At 45.5% G+C, this 19,598-nt stretch overlaps 1 protein-coding gene across 1 annotated transcript in view; it reads right to left on the bottom strand.

Moving 5' to 3' along the window:
* The window catches only part of TMC2 (transmembrane channel like 2), a 90,702-nt gene that overhangs the window by 39,401 nt on the left and 31,703 nt on the right, over window positions 1–19,598 (bottom strand). Inside the window, 2 exon segments of the mRNA XM_058287449.1 lie at window positions 16,981–17,087; window positions 17,818–17,899. Of these exon segments, the coding sequence (XP_058143432.1) occupies window positions 16,981–17,087; window positions 17,818–17,899 (189 nt within the window).

The following is a 19,598-nucleotide window of genomic DNA, read 5'->3' as shown; positions in this document are numbered from 1 at the left end:
TTGTGCTATGTGAAAGTGGCCAGATACAAAAGGCTATATACTGTATGGTTCTGGAAAGGGCAAAGCTTGAGGGACAAAATTCAGATTACTAGGAGAGACAACCAGCAAAATGGCGGCAGAGTAAGGAGCTCCTAGAGTAAGATTGTGCTACAGTGCAATTAATAATCACCCAGAGCTCTCTGAAAAACCTGTTTGGGGGCTCCAGGACACCAGAAGAGCATTCTGCAACATCTTTGAAAGAATGGAAGGTGGAGACTGCTCATCAGCAGAGAAGACTCATAAGCAGAGCGCTCCATGCCCTGGAGGCTGGTGCCCATCCTCTACTGGAGGCACAAGTTGCCTCAGGAGCTATTCTGGCTGGATGTGAAAGCTCCATTTCCTAAAAACGGGAGGAAGAAATGGTTGGCCACTGATTTCAGCTACTGATTAGTACGTTAGGCTGCCTAAAGTATAACCCTCAAAATCATTAAAGTTTGAACCTGTCCAAGTCAGAAAGAGGCTGGTAGTCACCATTCTGACTCTGCCCCCAGAATGAGGGGAAGCCAGGCTGACAGAAAATCACAGTGATGGTAGGGACTGGTTCCTTTCACCCAGATCAGCCTGCAGCCCTAGCTTAGGCCCCAACCCCAGCTCTAGCAAGGAGGAAGCTGGGGGCCCTGCACCAGCCTTTCTGGGTAACTGCAGGTACATTTGGCTGGCAGACTGAATAGTGGGAAGTCTACCAGTCATCTTGGACCTGCACTGCATAGACTACTGCCCACACCTGTAGCTCCATCCCCACCCCAGGCAGGGGAAAATGGGGCTTTGAAGGGTCATCAGCCTCTCTGGGCAACTACAGTCTAGGCCTGCATGTGGATTACTCCACATAGCTGTGACTGTCCCTTCCCCTGGCAAAGGAGAAAGTTGGGAGAAGCTTCACTGGTCCCTGGGGCAATGAGGGCAGCTTGAACTTCCACAGCTTATAGCACCAACTACATTCTTGGCCCCTACTGCACAACCAGCAAGGGAGAAAGGGCAGGAAGCCCTAAACGAAAGAGAAAACCTGCACCCAGAATAAATTTTCTAGTAAACCAGATGCCAAGATGTCAACAAAAGATTAAAATTCATGCCAAGAAATGGGACAAGTTAAAGGAACAAGTTAAGCCTCCAGGTGGCATAAAGGAGTTGAGACAACTCATCATAGATGCTCAAACAAACCTTAACAAATTCAATGAGATGGCTAAAGAGATTAAGGATATTAAGAAGATATTGGATGATCACAAAGAATTTGAAAGCACACATAGAAAAACAGCAAATCTTATGGGAATGAAAGGTGCAATAAATGAAATAAAAAACACACTGGAATCATATAACACAGATTTGGGGAGGCAGAAGAAAGGATTGGTGAGCTTGAAGAAATGGCCTCTGACAGTGAACATACAAAAGAACAGGTGCAGAAAAGAATGGAAAAAATTGAACAATGTTTCAGGGAACTAAATGACAGCAAGAGATGTACAAACATACGTGTCATGGGTGTCTCAGAAGGAGAAGAGAAGGGAAAAGGGGAAGAAGGAATATCTGAAGAAATAAGGGTAGAAAATTTCCCAAACCTATTGAAGGACATGGATATCCATGTCCAAGAAGCACAACATAATCCCATCTGAATAAATCTGAAGAGGCCAACTCCGAGACACATACTAATCAGAATGTCAAATGCCAAAGACAAAGAGAATTCTGAGAATAGCAAGGGAAAAGCAATGCATAACATATAAGGGACACTCAATAAGACTGAGTGCCAATTTCTCATCAGAAACCACGGAGGCAAGAAGACAATGGTATGATATATTTAAGATAGTGCAAGAGAAAAATGTCCAGCCAAGAATCTTATATCCAGCAAGATTGTCTTTAAAAAATGAGGGTGAGTTTAGAATATTCACACATAAACAGAAACTGAGTGAGTTTATAACCAAGAGACCAACTTCGTAGGAAATACTAAAGGGTGTGCTACAGCCTGAAAAGAAAAAAAACAGAAAACAAAAAACAGGAGAGAGGCTTGGAAGAGAGTCTAAATATGAAAACTATATCAGCAAAAGTAACTAAAAGTCTCAAAAGAGTGGTGAAAATAAAATATGACAGATAAAACCCAAATATTTAGTAATAAATTTAACCAATGATGTAAAACACTTGTATTCAGAAAACTGTAGATCATTGTTAAAAGAAACCAAAAAAAGACCTAAATAATTGGAAGAACATTCCATGCTCATGGATTGGAAGACTAAATATCATTAAGATGTCAATTCTACTCAAATTGATAGATTCAGTGCAATCCTGATAAAAATTTCATGAGTATTTTAAAAATAAATGGAAAGCATGATTATGAACTTTATGGAGGGGTAAGGGATCCTGAATAGCTAGAAACATCTTAAAAAACAAAAGCAAAGTTGGAGGACTCTCACTTCTGGACTTTGAATCATATTACCTAGCCACAGTGGTCAAAAACAGCATGGTACTGGCATAAAGACAGACACATAGACCAATGGAACAGAATTGATGGTTCAGAATCAGACCCTCACATGTATGGTTAAGTGATTTTTGACTAGCCTGTCAAACCCACCCAGCTCAGGCAGAATAGTTCATTCAATAAATGATGCTGAGGGAAGCGATTTGGCTCAACTGCTAGAGTGTCTGCCTTTCACATAGGAGGCCCACGGTTCAAACTCAGGGCCTCCTGACCTGTGTGGTGAGCTGGCCAATGTGCAGTGCTGATGTGCACAAGGAAAGCCGTGCCACGCAGGGGTGTCCTACGCATAGGGGAGCCCCATGCGCAAGGACTGTGCCCCTCAAGGAGAGCTGCCCCACATGAAAAAGTGCAGCCTGCCCAGGAGTGGTGCCACACACATGGAGAGATGGTGCAGCAAGATGACACGACAAGAAAAGAGACACAGATTCTCGGTGCCTCTGACAAGAAAACAAGTGAACACAGAAGAACACATAGTGAATGGACACAGAGAACAGACAAAGGGGGTGGGAGGTGAGGAGAGAAATAAATAAAAAATAATCTTAAAAAAAAAATGGTGGAAACGGACTTTGGCCCAGTGGTTAGGGCGTCCGTCTACCACATGGGAGGCCCGCGGTTCAAGCCCCGGGCCTCCTTGACCCGTGTGGAGCTGGCCCATGCGCAGTGCTGATGCGCGCAAGGAGTGCCGTGCCATGCAGGGTGTCCCCCGCGTAGGGGAGCCCCATGCGCAAGGAGTGCACCCATAAGGAGAGCCGCCCAGCGCGAAGGAGGGAGCAGCCTGCCCAGGAATGGCGCCGCCCACACTTCCCGTGCCGCTGCCGACAACAGAAGCGGACAAAGAAACAAGAAACAAGACGCAGCAAAAAGACACAGAAAACAGACAACCGGGGGAGGGGAGGAGAAATTAAAAAAAAAAAAAAAAAATGGTGCTGAGAGAACTGGATATCCATAGTCAAAAGAAGGAAAGAGACCCCTATCTCACATCTTATAAAAAAATTAACTCAAAATGGAACAAAAACCTAAACAATTTCTTCTAGAAGAAAATATAGAAAAGCATCTTCAAGACCTGGTGGTAGGTGGTAGATTCTTAAAAGAGATAAGAGGAGGACAGAGATGGAGTACTGAGTTTTCATGTATGAGGAAGTTTTAATTAACTTTACTGTAAAAGTGTAGAAATTTATAGAGTGATGGTAACACATTACAGTAACAGCTGGTTTATAAATAGAGTGTGGCTGAAAAGGGTAGTCTAGGGATGTGTATTAGTCAGCCAAATGGGTGCTGATGCAAAATACCAGTAATTGGTTGGTTTTTATACAGAGTATTTATTTGGGGTAGAAGTTTACAGTTACCAGGTCATAGAGGATGAGTTTCTTCCCTCACCAAAGTTATTTTGCCATGTGTTGGAGCAAGATAGCTGCCAACATCTGCCAGGGCTCAGGCTTCCTGGGCTCCTCTCCTCCCGGAGTTCATTTCTCTCCAGGCTCAGCTGCTCTGTTTTCTCCACAAGATCAGCTATAGACTATGAGGCTCTCTAGGCTTTGCCTCTCTCCACAAGGCTAGCTGTAAAATATTAGGCACATAGCTTGTTTCTCTTCCTGGGGCTTTCTCTCTTTCCTCAGGACCAAGCACTTGTGTGTGTACTCCCAGGGCTCCAGCTCAAGACTCCAGCATCAAAAATGCCAACTCTGTCCTTTGCCATATCTTTTATCTGTGAGTCCCCACCCCTCGGTGGGGCTCAACACCCTACTGACGTGGCCTAATTAAAGCCCTAATCATAATTTAATCATGCCCAGGTACAGACCAGTGTACAAACATAATCCAACATCTATTTTTAGAATTCATGAACCATATCAAACTGCTACACTCCAGCCTCTGAATTCCAAAAAGATATCACAATATTTTAAAAAAACCTTAAGTCAGTAGCTATGCTAAGTATAGAATTACATTGCAATAGTTTAAAGAAATATAGTTTATCTTGGGGCAAAGTCCCATCTGCTATAGACCTCTGAAACTTACAGAACAATTTATCTCCTTTCAGTACACAAATGGACAAAGGATAAGCATTTTCATTACAATAAGGAGAAATTGGGAGGGAAACACGAGTCACGGGTCCTCTACAGTTCAGTAAACCTGCAGGGCATTTTTTATTCGATTTCAAAGTCTGAGAGTCATTCTTAAGATGATTTTTTTTTCTTCTTGGGGCCACATGGGGACCCACCTTTGCCCAATGGCCATTTTCTTGGTCCCACCCTCATCAAGCATCTGGGTGGTGACAGCTCCAGACCTCACCCTGGAAGAGCATTGGGGTGATTGCCATGCTGTGTTAGTCAGCCAAAGGGGAGCTGATGCAAAATACCAGAAATTGGCTGGTTTTTATAAAGGGTATTTATTTGGGGTAGAAGCTTACAGACACTAGGCCATAAGGCGTACATTACTTCCCTCACCAAGGTCTATTTTCATGTGTTGGAGCAAGATGGCTGCTGATGGCTGTGAGGATTCAGGCTTCCTGGGTTCCTCCCTTCCAGGGTCTTGCTTCTTTCTGGGCTCAGGGTTCTTCTCTTCCTGGGGCTGGCTTCTGTTTCCTCTGTGAGCTTATTTCCTGGGGCTCCAGCTTAAGGTTTCAGCATCAAATTCCAACATCAAAACAAAAACAACAACCCTCTACTCTGCCCCTTGCCAGGCCTTTTATCAATGCTTTAATGATGTGGCCCAATCAAAGCCCCAGTCATAACCCAATTACACCCAGGTACAGACCAGATTACAAACATAACCCAATATCTATTTTTGGAATTCATAACCACAGCAAACTGCTACACATGCCTTACCCAATCTTTGTGCTAGAGCCTTAACCCCCTTAGTACAGTGAGGTGAAGGCAACTTCCTCCTTAACCTTTGGCACACAGGCTCAACCTCTCAAACCTGTGGGGTGCCGACCTTAACCGCCCCAATCCTTGAGGAATGTGCTCCACCCTCTCTGTACCTTGGGGCAGCAAAACTCTCTGCCTGAATATGGGGTAAGAACATCAACCCTCTTCAACTGCTGGGGCAAACTCACCCTCTCTGTACACATGGGTGGGGTTCCTCTCTTGGCCCAAGGTGATGTCTTAATTCCAGATCTCAGTTTCCATGGTTTTCCTCTTAAAACTCTTTCTCCTTCAATCTCTCCTTTCCATATCCCTTTTAGTCCAAGCTGACAGTGGTTTGTTCATACAGCTCTCTCAAAAAGCTTGGTGGTTTAGCATGCAGGAAGCAGGGGTCCAAGCCATCAGACAGTAAGACTTTCCACAAGTCTTTCCAAGATAATTGCATCTTCAGTCCTGATTTACAAGTTCCAAGTTTAGGTAAGTCCTCAAATGGGGAACTATCATCTGGGAGCTTGATTTCCAGAGACTGGAATTCTGGAATCAGTTTCTGTTTCCTTTGTGTCCAACAATTCAGTTCTCAGCTTATCTCTCTTGTCTAGAATTTGCTATAAGCTGCAAGGAGAAGCCAAGCTGCATTCTTCAAGTGTTCTTTGGAAAGTTCTTCAGCTAAATACCCAGGCTCACCATTTTCAAATTCTGCCTCCCTTGAAACACCAGAAGTTAATCTTGTTAAGTTCTCTGCAACTTCAAAACACAGATTGCCTTTCCTCTAGTTTCCAATAATAGTTTTATCATTTACTTCTAAGGCATCATAAAAAGTTTCTTTAGTGTCCATATTCCTACCGACAGTCTCTGCAAAGCAATCTCAGCCTTTTCTATCAAGAATCTCACAATTCCTCCAAAAAATACCCCTTACCCATTTATAAAACTGTTCTGGAATTATGGTAATTGCAAAAGCACTTTATCACTCCACGGTACCAAGTACTGTGAACTATAAGATGACCAGCTCTGTCTCTCACTGCAGGCTTCTGCCGTGTCTAGGGAGCTGTCTCTATTCCTCTGTGTGCTTCTCCTGTGTGTTCACTTCCTGGGCTCCAGTTCAACACTCTAGCACCAAAACTCCAACTCTGTCCTTTGCTATGTCTTTTATCCAACACCCTACAGACGTGGCCCAATCAAAGCCCTAACCAAAATTTAATCATGCCCAGGTACAGATCAGTTTATAAACATAATCCAATATCTAGTTTTGAAATTCATGAACCATATCAAACTGCTACAGGATGTAAATGCCAATTGACAGAAAGCTAGAGAATAATCTAGGGACTGAATAACAGAGTAAACCCAGAGGTGGATGAGAACTGTGGTTGATGTCACCAATGTAAGCGTGTCCTTTGTGAGCTAGAGGAGATGTCCATCACTACTGCAGGGTGGTGGGAATGTGGAGACGCATGGGAAAGATACAATTGGTGTGACCTATGGACTGTGGTTAACAGTAATAATTCATGCATCTATGCCAATATTCATGCATCTGGGCCAAAGATGTTCTGTTGATAATGGGGCAATATGGAAAAAGTGTGGCCAATGTATGCTATGAACCTGGTAATAATCTGATATCATCTCATAATCTGTAACAGTGAGCCACCATGGTATGGCGTGTTGATAGAGGGGTGTGGTATTGGAATTCTGCACATGTGCATGATTGTTTTGTAAGTTTACAACTTCTGTCATAAAAATATATTTAAGAAATAAGAATAGGGTAGACTGGGGGAAAACACACCAAATTTAAGATAAGGACTATAGTTAGTACTAGGATTTTGATGATATTTTCTTATAATTTGTAACAAATGTCTCATAAAATGCAAGATAGTGATGTATGGGACCCCTGTATGATGTTACACATGTTTGCTTTGTAAGTTCACAACTTTCACTATATACTTATTGTTTAGGTATGTTCACATATAAATGGTATAAAAATAAAAATAAATAAATAGGGTGGGTTGGGGGAAAAATACACCAAATGTAAGATACTTTGGTTAGTAGTAATATTTTGAGGCTGCTCTTTAATCATTAGTTAAAAATGTTTCTCAACAATGCAAGGTATTGGTGGTAGCATGAGGTATGAGAGCCCTGTATGAAGTTATGCATGTTTGTTTGTAAGTTCACAACTACTACTATATACTTATTGTTTATGTATGGGTGATATACTTTAGTAAATGAAAAAAAAATCAGATTACTGGTTGTTAAGAGCAAAAGAGAACTTTTCTGTTGTAATAGATATGTTCTACATCTCGATCGTGGTGGTGGTGTTTACCTGACTGTATTTATTTGTCACAGCTCATTGAACTGCACACGTAAAAAGAGTGAATTTTATTATACATACATTATACCTCAAAATTCTTAAATTAGGGGAATGGGTATAGCTCTGCAGTTGAGCACCTGGTTTGTATATATGAGGTCCTAGGTTCAATCCCTGGTATCTCCTTGGGAAAAAAAACCCACAAAGAACAAACTTGAATAAAAAAAGAAGCATATTAGAGAGAATCAACAAAGTTGAAAGTTATAAAATAATTAAAAGGGACAAACCTTTGATATAAATGAGAGGAAAAAATTATATAGTTATGCAAAGAGAAATATAACTTCATATATACCAGTGTATTAGTCATGCAAAATACCAGAAATAGGTTGTTTTTTATACAGGGCATTCATTTGGGGTAGGAGCTTGCAGATACCAGGCCATAAAGCATAAGTTACTTCCCTCAACAAAGTCCATTTTTACGTGTTGGAGCAAGATGGCTGCCGACATCTGTGAGGGTTCAGCCTTCCTGGGTTCCTCTGGGCTCAGCCCCTCTGTTTCCTTCACAAGGTCAGCTTTAGACTATGAGGCTCTCTAGGCTTTGCCTCTCTCTGCAAGGTCAGCTGTTGACTATCAGGTGAATTGCTCTGTCTCTCTCCCTGGGGCTCCAGCTTCATCAAACTCCAACATCAAAACTCCATTAAAAAACCCTCAACTCTGTCCTTTGCCATGCCTTGTATCTGTGAGTCCCTACCCACCAAGGGGCGGGACTCAACACCCTAATCATAACTCAATCATGCCCATGTACAGATCAGATTACAAGCATAATCAATATTTCTTTTTGGAATTCATCAATAATATTAAACTGCTACAACCAGTGATTTAAAAAGTAAGAAAATAGGGAAGTGGACTTGGCCCAATGGATAAGGCATCTGCCTACACATGGGAGGTCCGCGGTTCAAACCCTGGGCCTCCTGACCCGTGTGATGAGCTGGCCCATGCGCAGTGCTGATGTGCGCAAGGAGTGCCATGCCACACAGGGGTGTCCCCTCGTAGGGGAGCCCCACATGCAAGGAGTGCACCCCATAAGGAGAGCCGCTCAGTGCAAAAGAAAGTGCAGCCTGCCCAGGAATGGCACCGCACTCACGGAGAGCTGACACAAGATGATGCAACAAAAAGAAACAGATTCCTGGTGCCACTGATAAGGATAGAAGTGGTCATGGAAGAACACGCAGTGAATGGACATAGAGAGCAGACAATTGGGGGGGAGGGGAAGGGGAGAGAAATAAATAAAAAATAAATCTTAAAAAATAAGTAAGAAAATATTATATCTAACTTTACACTAAATAAATTTTAAAATTTAAGTTGGACTGGAAAGTTCAAGATAGTGGTTATATATATGAGGTTATGTGATTGGGGAGAAGTAATTAGGATTTTAATGTATATAGTAAATGTAACATTTTATATTTAAGCTTGGTGGTCAGCAAATGTGGTCATTTTTATACCTTTTCATATGTCTGAAATAGTTAACAGCTACTTTATGAGTAACAGCTACTCAATATGAGGTTTATCAACTGAATGTTGTCTATGTGGACTCTAGAACAAAGATCATAAAGTATTTTTAAAAATTATTTTACTTAGTTAATACACATTAACACTTCTCAACCCTGGTGGTATATTAGAATCGCCTGGAAAGCTGTGCTGGTTGTATGTTGTGTATAACTAATTACCCCAACACTGAGCAGCTTAAAACAATACTCTTCTATTTTCTCACAGTTTCTGTGGGTCAAGAATTTGGACGTGACTTAGCTGGGTTCTTTGCCTCAGGGTCTTGTGAGCCTGTGCTCAAGGTGCCTGCTGGGGCTTTGTCTCAACTGAAGGTTTGACTGGGGAAGGATCTTCCAAGTTCACTCAAATCGTTGTTGGTGAGACTTAGTTCCTCGTGGGCACAGGACTGAAAGCCTGCTCCTCGCTGGCTGTTGTCTGAAGGCCACCCACAGTTCCTTGCTGGGGTATGGGGGTGTCTCTCCAAAATGGCAGGTTGCTTTATCAAAACATGCAAGCCAAGAAGGGAACTGAGAGAGAATCCCAGCAAAACAGAAGCCACAGTCTTTTATAACCTAATCATGGACGCGACAGCCCATCACTTTTTTTTTTTAAGATTTATTTATTTATTTATTCCCGCCCCAGCCCCCTGCCCCCCATTGTCTGCCCTCTGTGTCCATTCTCTGTGTGTTCTTTCTGTGTTTGCTTGTCTTCTCATTAGGCGGCTCTGGGAACCAATCCTGGGACCTTCTGGAGTGGGAGAGAGGCGACTGTTCTGTTGCGCCACTTCAGCTCCCTGTTCTGCTACGTCTTCTTATTGTCTCTCCTCTGTGTCTCTTGTTGTGTCATCTTGCTGTGCCAGCTCTCCATGTCGGCCAGCACTCCCGCCTGGGGCAGCATTCTCACGCGGGGCAGCATTCTCGCAAGGGCCGGCACACCACATGGGCTTACCACACGGGCCAGCTTGCCTTCACCAGGAGGCCTTGATCATCGAACCCTGGACCTCATATATGGTAGACGGGAGCCCAACTGCTTGAGCCACATTCATTTTCCAGCCCATCACTTTTGTCTGTACTATTTGTTAAAAGCAAATCACCAGGTCTAGCGCATACCCACGGGGTGGGTAATCTACAAGGGTACAAACACCAGGAGGTGGAGAAGACTGAGGGTCATCTGAGTCTGCCTACTACAGGACCTTTTAAATTAGGGATGTCAAGACCCCAGCCTCAAATATTCAGATTCAATTGGTTGGGGTGGGCCTAGGACCTGGTATTTTTTCGAAGTTTCTCAGGTGAATTTCACATGTAGCTGGCGCTGAGAAGAGAAGTAGCTGATCTTGCCGTCCAGTAGGGTCTCGGCGGTCATGTACTGCAGCTAACTGGAGACTCCCCTGGGTGGCGTAAGCATGCTGGGTCTGCAGACACTTGTCATTAAAACTGAGCATTTCTTATTCAGTATTCAGAGCTCTTTAATTCCATTAAAATGGTGGAGTATTTTTGTTTTCTGGCTGCTGAAACATACCACGTAGTGGGTTGGCTTAACAACAGGAACTTACTGGCTCGTGGTTTGAGAGGCTAAAAGGCTGGCTTCCTCCCGGGGCCGTTACCTTCTGGCCGGCCAGCCGTCCTCGGGGCTCCTTGCCTGTTCCACCACGTGGCGATGCACATGGCGGCATCTTCTCCCTTCTCTTGTGGGTTCCACTGAGCCCCACCTTCTGGCTCCTCCTCGCGGCTCTCACTCTGTTTATAAAGAACTCTAATAATGCCGATAAAGCCCAGACCGACTCAGTCGGGCCACATCTTAACTGAAGTAACAATATTTTGAAGAGATCTTTTTTACGATGATCTCCCAACAGAATGTGAACCAAGGCCAAGAGCATGTCCACCCTGGGGTGCCCCACTCAACCCACACAGAGGGCTTATGGCAAAAGGAGGACGGGTATGAGGAGAAATTCTGGTTAAGATGCCTAACATTTGAGCAATTCTAATATTCTTATTCCTAGATCCTCTGATTCACAATGCCTGACCTTCAAACATCCATGAGCCAAGAGCATATCTGATTACCTGACTTATGCTGAACATTCTTGGGCCCCGGAGTTATTTGTGCCTTGACCAGTATTGTACCCCCTCACTCTTACACAATGAATTCAGATGTGGCTGATTCCCATGTGGCCAGTTTCCTATTTTCCTAACCAAGCAGGCGTCTTTGGATGCTTCACATCCTTAACTGCTATTGTCCAACCTGCCAGTAAGTCCTGTCCATTCTACCTATCTCCAGTTCTTCTTTTTTTAAAAAAGATTTACATTTTATTTATTTCTCTCCCTGTCCCCGTCTGCTCTCTGTGTCCATTCACTGTGTGTTCTTTGTCTGCTTGCATTGTTGTCAGTGGCATGGGGAATCTGTGTCTCTTTTTGTTGCGCCATCTTGCTGCGTCAGCTCTCCGTGTGTGTGCACCACTCCTGGGCAGGCTGTGCTTTTCTCGCATGGGGCAGCTCTCCTTGTGGGGTGCACTCCTTGCACATGGGGCTCCCCTACATGGGGGACACCCATGCGTGGCACAGCACTCCTTGCACATGGCAGCACTGCACATGGGCCAGCTCACCTGGGTTTGAACTCTGGACCTCCTGTGTGGTAGGTGGATGCTCTATCAGTTGAGCCAAATCTGCTTCCCTCTAGTTGCTCTTTTAATCCATTTCCATTGATATTGCCCTGATGTAGGACTGAGCTATTGCAACAGGATCCTAAATGGTCTCTGCCTCTTCCCTTTCGCCCCAGTAGTTTTCTCCCTCAAGGACTCCTCATTCCAGCAAGGTGTTCTCTCTCCACTCCAACAGGGCTTTCCCAGATCACCTGCCAATCACATTAAGCCTCTATTGCCTGGAAGGTCCTTGTCTTGGCTGCTTCATGGAATGCACAAATCAAGTTTTTGTTGTTTTTACCATACAGAATGGTATTATTAAGAACAATAACAACAACAACAGAAAACTACAAGTGCTGGAGAGGATGTGGAGAAAGAGGAACACTTACTGCTGGTGGGAGTGTAAATGGTGTAGACTTTATGAAAGATGATTTGGTGGTTCCTCAGGAAACTAAATATAGAACTGCCATGTGATCCAGTGATCCTGCTGGTAGGAATATATTCAGAACAACTTAAAGCAAGGACATGAACAGATATTTGTGAACTGAGGTTCATAGTGGCATTATTCACAATTGCTAAAAGATGGAAAAAACCCCAGTGTTCATCAACTGAAGAATGGATAAACAAGATGTGGTATATTCATAAGATGGAATATGATTCAGCTGTAAGAAGAAATCAGTTGGAGAAGCACATGACAACCTGGAAGAATCTTGAGAATATTATGGTGAGTGAAATATGCCAGACACAAAGGGACGAATGTTGTGTTTCACTGATATGAACTAAATCTGAGGAGACTTATGGAGTTGGGCTATGAAATGTAGATTGGTGGGAGATAGAAAGTGGGTTGAGGAGGGGGAGATGATGCTGGCTGTTTGTAGGATGTTTAATCAGGTCAAATGTAAATATGTGGTAATGGATGGAGTTGATGATAGCACATTATAATGAATGTTACACTGTTAATTATGGATGTCATTGTGACTGAAACGAGTAGTCCAGGAGGATTAATGTTAGTTGGAGGACAGCTGGGGAATATATAACAATGATCTTGGAAGTAGATGAGGATTGTGGTTAATAATATAAATACAGGAATGTTACTCAACTACAGTCAGTTAAGAATGTTGTGATACATGGGTGAAGTATAGCTACTGCAATTTATAGACTATAGTTAACAACAATATTGTAATATTTTTGTAGCAAAAGCAAAGTTGGTACTATATTCATGCTAAAGGTTAAAAAAAAAGAATATGGGGGGAAGCAGATGTGGCTCAGGTGATAGGGCCTCTGCCTAGCATATGGGGGGACCCAGGTTTGATCCCTGGGGCCTCCTGGTGAAAAAGAAGAGAAAGCGTGCCTGCGTGGCGAGCCAGTGCCTGCGTGGCGAGCCAGTGCCTGCGTGGTGAGCCAGTGCCTGCGTGGTGAGCCGAGTACCCATGGGATGAGCTGAGCGCCCGCGTGGCGAGCCAGTGCCTGCGTGGCGAGCCAGTGCCTGCGTGGCGAGCCAGTGCCTGCGTGGCGAGCCAGTGCCTGCGTGGTGAGCCAGTGCCTGCGTGGTGAGCCGAGTACCCATGGGATGAGCTGAGCGCCCGCGTGGCGAGCCAGTGCCTGCGTGGCGAGCCAGTGCATGCGTGGCGAGCCAGTGCCTGCGTGGCGAGCCAGTGCCTGCGTGGCGAGCCAGTGCCTGCGTGGTGAGCCGAGTGCCCATGGGATGAGCTGAGCGCCCGCGTGGCGAGCCAGTGCCTGCGTGGCGAGCCAGTGCATGCATGGGTGCCCACATGGTGAGTCGAGTGCCCGCATGTGAGCCGAGTGCCCCTGTGAGTGCCTGCATGGTGAGCCGAGTGCCCACGTGAGTGCCCGCATGGTGAGCTGAGTGCCCACATAGCAAGCTGAGGGCCCAAGAGAGTGCCTGCAAGGCAAGCCAGTGCCTGTGCATGTGAGTCATGCAGCAAGATGATGATGCAACAGAAGAGAGACAAAGGGACGGTCAAGGTGAAGCACAGCAGAGACTAGGAAATGAGGTGGTGCAATTGACAGGGAACCTCTCTCTACATCAAAGGTCCTCAGGATCGAATCCCAGTGAATCCTAGAGGAGAAAGACGAGAAGACAAAAAAGAGAAATAAATTCAGAAGATCACACAGCAAATGGACACAGCAGGATGGGGGTGGACGAGGGGGAGGGGAAGAAAAAAAACAAAAAAAATATGGGGTTTGGTTTTGTGAGATATGAATATGATTAAGCTTTTTTTCTCCTTATTTTTTCATTAATAAGGAAAACTTGACTATGTCATTTAACTAATCTGTGTTCATCTGTGTATCTTTCTGAATAATAGAAGAACAACGAGTTGGAATTAGATGAGATAAAAGTGCTTGGACACAGTAAGCAGATGTGGCTCAAGCAATTGGGCTCCCATCTACCATAAGGGAGGTCCAGGGTTCGGTGCCCAGGGCCTCCTGGTGAAGGCAAGCTGGCCTTTGTGGCAAGTCAGCCAAAGCAGAGTGCTGCCTTGCACAGGAGGTGCTGGCCCACACGGAGAGCTGATGCAGCAAGATGATGCAACAATAAGAGACACAGAGGAGAGACAATAAGAGACACAGCAACCAGGGAGCAGAGGTGGTGCAAGAGAATGAGCGCCTCTCTCCGACTCTGGAAGAGATTGATTCCTGGAGCTGCCTAGTGAGAATACAAGCGGACACAGAAGAACACACAGTGAAGGGACACAGAGAGCAGACAGTGGAGGGAAGGGGGAGAAATAAATAAGTAAATCTTTAAAAAAAAGAAGTGCTTGGACAGAAATTTTTAGGAGGAATGCTTCCATAACTTGTTGAGCTGCCTTTTTCTGTTATTTTATTTTTTGAATTTGAAATAAAGTTATTTTTTAAAAGCTCAAAAACAATTGATTTCCCCCATATGAAATATTTATTACATTAAATAATTTATATAAATCATATGAAACAATGTTTCATTAAAAAAGCCCCAGTGTCTTTAAAACATTCAACTTCTCAATCAAATTAAAGAAATGAGCTTTGTTAAAAATTGTAGAAAGTCTTTTTTATCAACTTTTGAAAATTTCAATTGAAAATGAAAAAAATATTCAGGTTTATGTGGTTAAAGTGTATGTTTCTTTAGTGTTTCTTCAACAAAACACAAAAAGTAACAATTTAGATACTGCTTATTCAAAATCTTTACAAGGGCAGAGAAGAAAAATAATTTAGTTTATCTCAGGGTTCAATCTGACCTAAAGGTTGAATCTCAGAATTGCTTCTTTTTTTTTTAAGATTTATTTATTATTTATTTATTTCTCTCCCCTTCATCACCCCGACCCCCCAGTTGTCTGCTCTCTGTGTCCATTTGCTGTGTGTTTCTTCTGTGACCGCTTATATCCTTATCAGTGGAACCGGGAATCTGTATTTCTTTTTGTTGTGTCATCTTGTTGTGTCAGCTCTCCGTGTGTGCGGCGCCATTCTTGGACAGGCTGCCCTTTCTTTCGCGCTGGGCGGCTCTCCTTACGGGGCACACTCCCTGCACGTGGGGGCTCCCCTACGCGGGGACACCCCTGTGTGGCAGGGCACTCCTTGTGCGCATCAGCACTGCGCATGGGCCAGCTCCACACGGGTCAAGGAGGCCCGGGGTTTGAACCGCGGACCTCCCGTGTGGTAGGCGGACACCCTATCCACTGGGTCAAGTCCGCTTCCCAGAATTGCTTCTAATCAGGTATTTTTCTTGCATGTAAATATTTGTTAAATGAACAATGAGTTGCTGATTTTTATTGTCTAAAACATTTACTATGCTTTTGGAATCCTAATTATTCTAGCATTTGGAATCCTAGAATGATGAAATGCCCCTGTGATTGCCACATGATTCGTGACTTTTCTTTACTCCCGATTTCTGCTCATGTTTTCTTTAAGTGTAAAAAGACTGCTTGTCTGGCTCCTGTGTAAGGAAATTCCAGAGTGATCATATGCTACCGCCTGCAAGTGCGCACTCTTCTGCGGGTGGCCCAGACAACCCCAGGAGGAACGCCGAGAGCTCCGTGGAAGTGAGTTTCCCGGGTGGTTGCTGGCGGAGGGGCCCCGCTCCTGCCTGGACGTGGAGGGAAGGAGTGAAGCCTCTAGTTAGTGTCGGATAACGGGTTTCTCCTAAGGAGAACCAGACATGGGGCCAGAGCACCTGCGCGCACTCGCCAGAGGTTTAAAAGTCTCCATTTTGATTTGGGTCTGGTTTGGGGAGTGCTGGTGGTTTGAGAACAGCCTAGGGCTAAGTGATTTCGAGGGCTGCAGTTAGTGACATATTTGCAAGTGCCTTTTTAGTAATGAGAAAAAACCAGTGGCTTATAAATAGGGCAATATTTTAACACTCATCTGCTACCAAGGGTATCAGCCTCCTCAGCTAATCTGGTTTAGTTCACATCACATGGAAGGTCTGTAGTTTCCCAAAAAATGACTGGGCAGTTAAGTTTCCCAGGGATGGCAACTACAGGTAGAGTGGACTCCAGTATGCTTCCTGATGCATTTACGATTTAAGAGGAATCGGTAAGCTACCATAGAACCAGCTTCCAGACCTGGAAGGAGGGAAGAACGAAATGCAGACGTGGTGTTGCCCTGGACTCTGCTGAAGTAAATCCACTCGTGGACCTGGCGCTGGACCAGGAAGCTCAGCATTCCGTGGGCGGAGCTTATGAGACCACAGTCTCCCCTGGAAGAGAGCTCAGGGCGCCTGGGAGCTTTGAGGACAGTTTCCTGGGCGATTTTGCACAAGTCACTTCTATTTTGGTCTCTCCGTTACTCAGCTGTAAGTAACAAGCTTCCAACACCCGGAAGCTTACATATGAGAGAAGAGCGATGAGTGCTGCTCACGTGCAAGGTTTGTTTTGTGAGAATTTGTGGCATATCGCATCCAGTCCCTCTCCTTTTTTTCAAGGATAAAAAATCTCACTGAGATATTAATTATTCACTGACTTGAGGTTTTAAAAAAGGTAGGAAAATGTGGGACACATTTTTAAATTCAGAAGCACAAATATTTCGGTCCCATTATTTGAGTGTAGGATTTAAAATGATTCTTTGTAAACAGAGTACTTGGTTAATGTAAATGAAGGAGGAGGTGATGGTAAGCTCAACTCTTCAAAGATAAAGGAAGTGATTTTCTTACCTCTGGGATTATGACTAGGCCAAATATTAAACCAAAAAGGACGAGGTTAACTCCGTACATCCACCGGAGAAAGATGAAATAGGATGCCACCGAAGAACCAAAGTGGCCTGGAGAGAGAAAATGTGGTGGATTTAAGTGCTGCAGAGAGAGGAGATTAACGATTGAACACTTTATGTGTGTTAAGGGTTAATTTTCCATCAGTTTCTAGAACAAACATCCTGACCTTCATTTTTACCCCTAAATAAACTCCTCGAGGCTCAGTGGGGTTAGTTAATCTGCCCAAGAACCACAAGCAGAACATGAAGGAGCAGAATTTAAATCTTGATTGGCCCAAAGCCCGTTCTTTTTCTAGTACAACACGGCCTGTGAAATGACCTAGTCAGATGGTCAAGAATCCAACGGATGGGAAACGGACTTGGCCCAGTGGTTAGGGCGTCCGTCTACCACACGGGAGGTCCACGGTTCAAACCCCAGGCCTCCTTGACCCGTGTGGAGCTGGCCCATGCGCAGTGCTGATGCGTGCAAGGAGTGCCGCGCCACGCAGGGGTGTCCCCCGTGTAGGGGAGCACCACGCGCAAGGAGTGCACCCATAAGGAGAGCCGCCCAGCGTGAAAGAAAGTGCAGCCTGCCCAGGAATGGCGCCGCCCACACTTCCCGTGCCGCTGACGACAACAGAAGCGGACAAAGAAACAAGACGCGGCAAATAGACACAGAGACCAGACAACGGGGGGGGGGGGGGGGGAATTAAATAAATAAATAAATCTTTAAAAAAAAAAGATAACGGAAGCCTTTGAAAACCCTTCATAAACCAGAGAACCGTGACATGAAAATACTCACTTTCAATGTCCTTGATCTTCATTTCCCATGGAATACATTGAGTCTTGAAATTATTAAAGTCTCTCTTAAACTTGACCCATTTCTGAAATAAAACAGGTAACACCCTCAGTGCTTGGGCATGCTGAGCAGGGGGGCAGGGCTGGCCTGCTGTTGGCACCACGAGTTCGGCAGGTAGATCAAATTCCCGTCCTCAGCCCTTGAGCCTGCCAGACACGACATGCAAATGTTCACTTTCCCAGAATCAGGTGCAGCGTGAGAGAGAATCCAGGAAGTAACATACCCTGTATTTGTCTGCAGTGTGTACACATTTTCAGGTTTGGACAGGTTACATATGAACTTAGAAATTCTGGGTGCAATTTCTGGTTGGGGATCAAATTGGGTTAGCAAACTCTGATATAACTTTCTTCACTAAAAAAATTTCAAGGGGAAAAAGAAGTCTCTCAACCATCACACCCAAATATGGCGGCTAGCCAAGTGCACGGTCACGGAGGGCTGGCGGCGCCCGCAAGCGCCCTCTCGCCCTCCCAGCCTTCCTCTCCTGGAGCAGCCCCGCTTTCCTAAAGGAGGTGGGAAGGCGCTGAACCCTCCCACTGTCGCTTCACAGCTCAACCTCAGAGTTCGCATCGGCCAGAGACCTGAGTAACTCCAACTGCTGACAGTTTTGTCAAGTTTCTGAACGGCTGCTCCCCACCAACCTCCCCTTCACCAGAAGATCCACCAGGGATAAAAACTCAGAGAAGAGCAGACCAGCAAGCAGTGGAGAGCAGGTCCCAACACCACCTTCCATTCTTAGAAGGACCTAACATCTGCGCAGGAAGGAAATGAGATTTTCCCTGGTAAATTCATTGAAGGATGGAGAAGAAAAGCTATCTGAAGGAATCTCATGGGCTTCCAGACCTTGCCCGATGGGTGAGGGCTCTCCAGGGAAGGTGGCGACTTCAGAGGAGGGGGCTGGTCACAGGCAAAGGAGAAGGAGGGCCCCTAGCTACAGACAGAGGCTAACGATGGGGAACGGGAGATGACAGACATGCGGCTTTCCAGTCCCACTGCTTCCTGCATCTTCCCTCGCTTTGATTCTGTGCTCAAAAAGTAACCTTTGGCTTATGTGGCTTCCTGGGCCCATGGCTGGGGCTGTGAGCACCTTGGCTTTTACGGCAGAGAGATTTCATTGTGAATTAACAGACTGACACTGGGTATCCACCACGCAGAGTGAAGTGCGCTGCTGATGTGGGCTTCAGAGCGGCCGGCTCTTGTATCACCAGGGAGTTCTCCTTGTCAGTTAATAATCTGGCGTCTGGTTTTATACATAAGCCTCATGAGCTTTATCGGTGGAGCCCCTCTCCGGGTGCTGATAAGATGAGAACAAAATCCAGGCTTGCGAGGCCGAGGGCCAGTGGGGACCCCAGCGAGGACACGGCGCTGCCGTGGGAGGCCGCGGAGCGGGCCCTGCCAGGCCCCTTGGCTGCCAGCCGCAGCCCCTCGAGGCTGTGGGCACCTCTGCCGGAGGAGAGATGCCCTGGAGGGGGCAGAGGCAGAGCGCGGAGGAGCTCCGGCCCCGACGTTCTTATTCTTAGGTTAGAGAGCCGAAACCTGGGCATGGCACGGCCGAGGGCTCCGGTTCCTGTGCTCGGGCCGCGTGAGAAGGCGGCTGCGGGCCTCGGGGTGGGACTGTTTGCTGTGCAGGCCGGTTTGCTGTTTACAGGGAAGGTGGCTTCAAGCGGTGGTCCAGGAAGCCACAGGCCAGGCAGGCATCCTGCCAGCGGACGAAAGCCGTCTGGATG

The sequence above is a fragment of the Dasypus novemcinctus genome, chromosome 24 (genome assembly GCF_030445035.2).
Source record: "Dasypus novemcinctus isolate mDasNov1 chromosome 24, mDasNov1.1.hap2, whole genome shotgun sequence".
NCBI lineage: Eukaryota > Metazoa > Chordata > Mammalia > Cingulata > Dasypodidae > Dasypus > Dasypus novemcinctus.
This window is presented reverse-complemented; position numbering and strand designations above follow the sequence as displayed.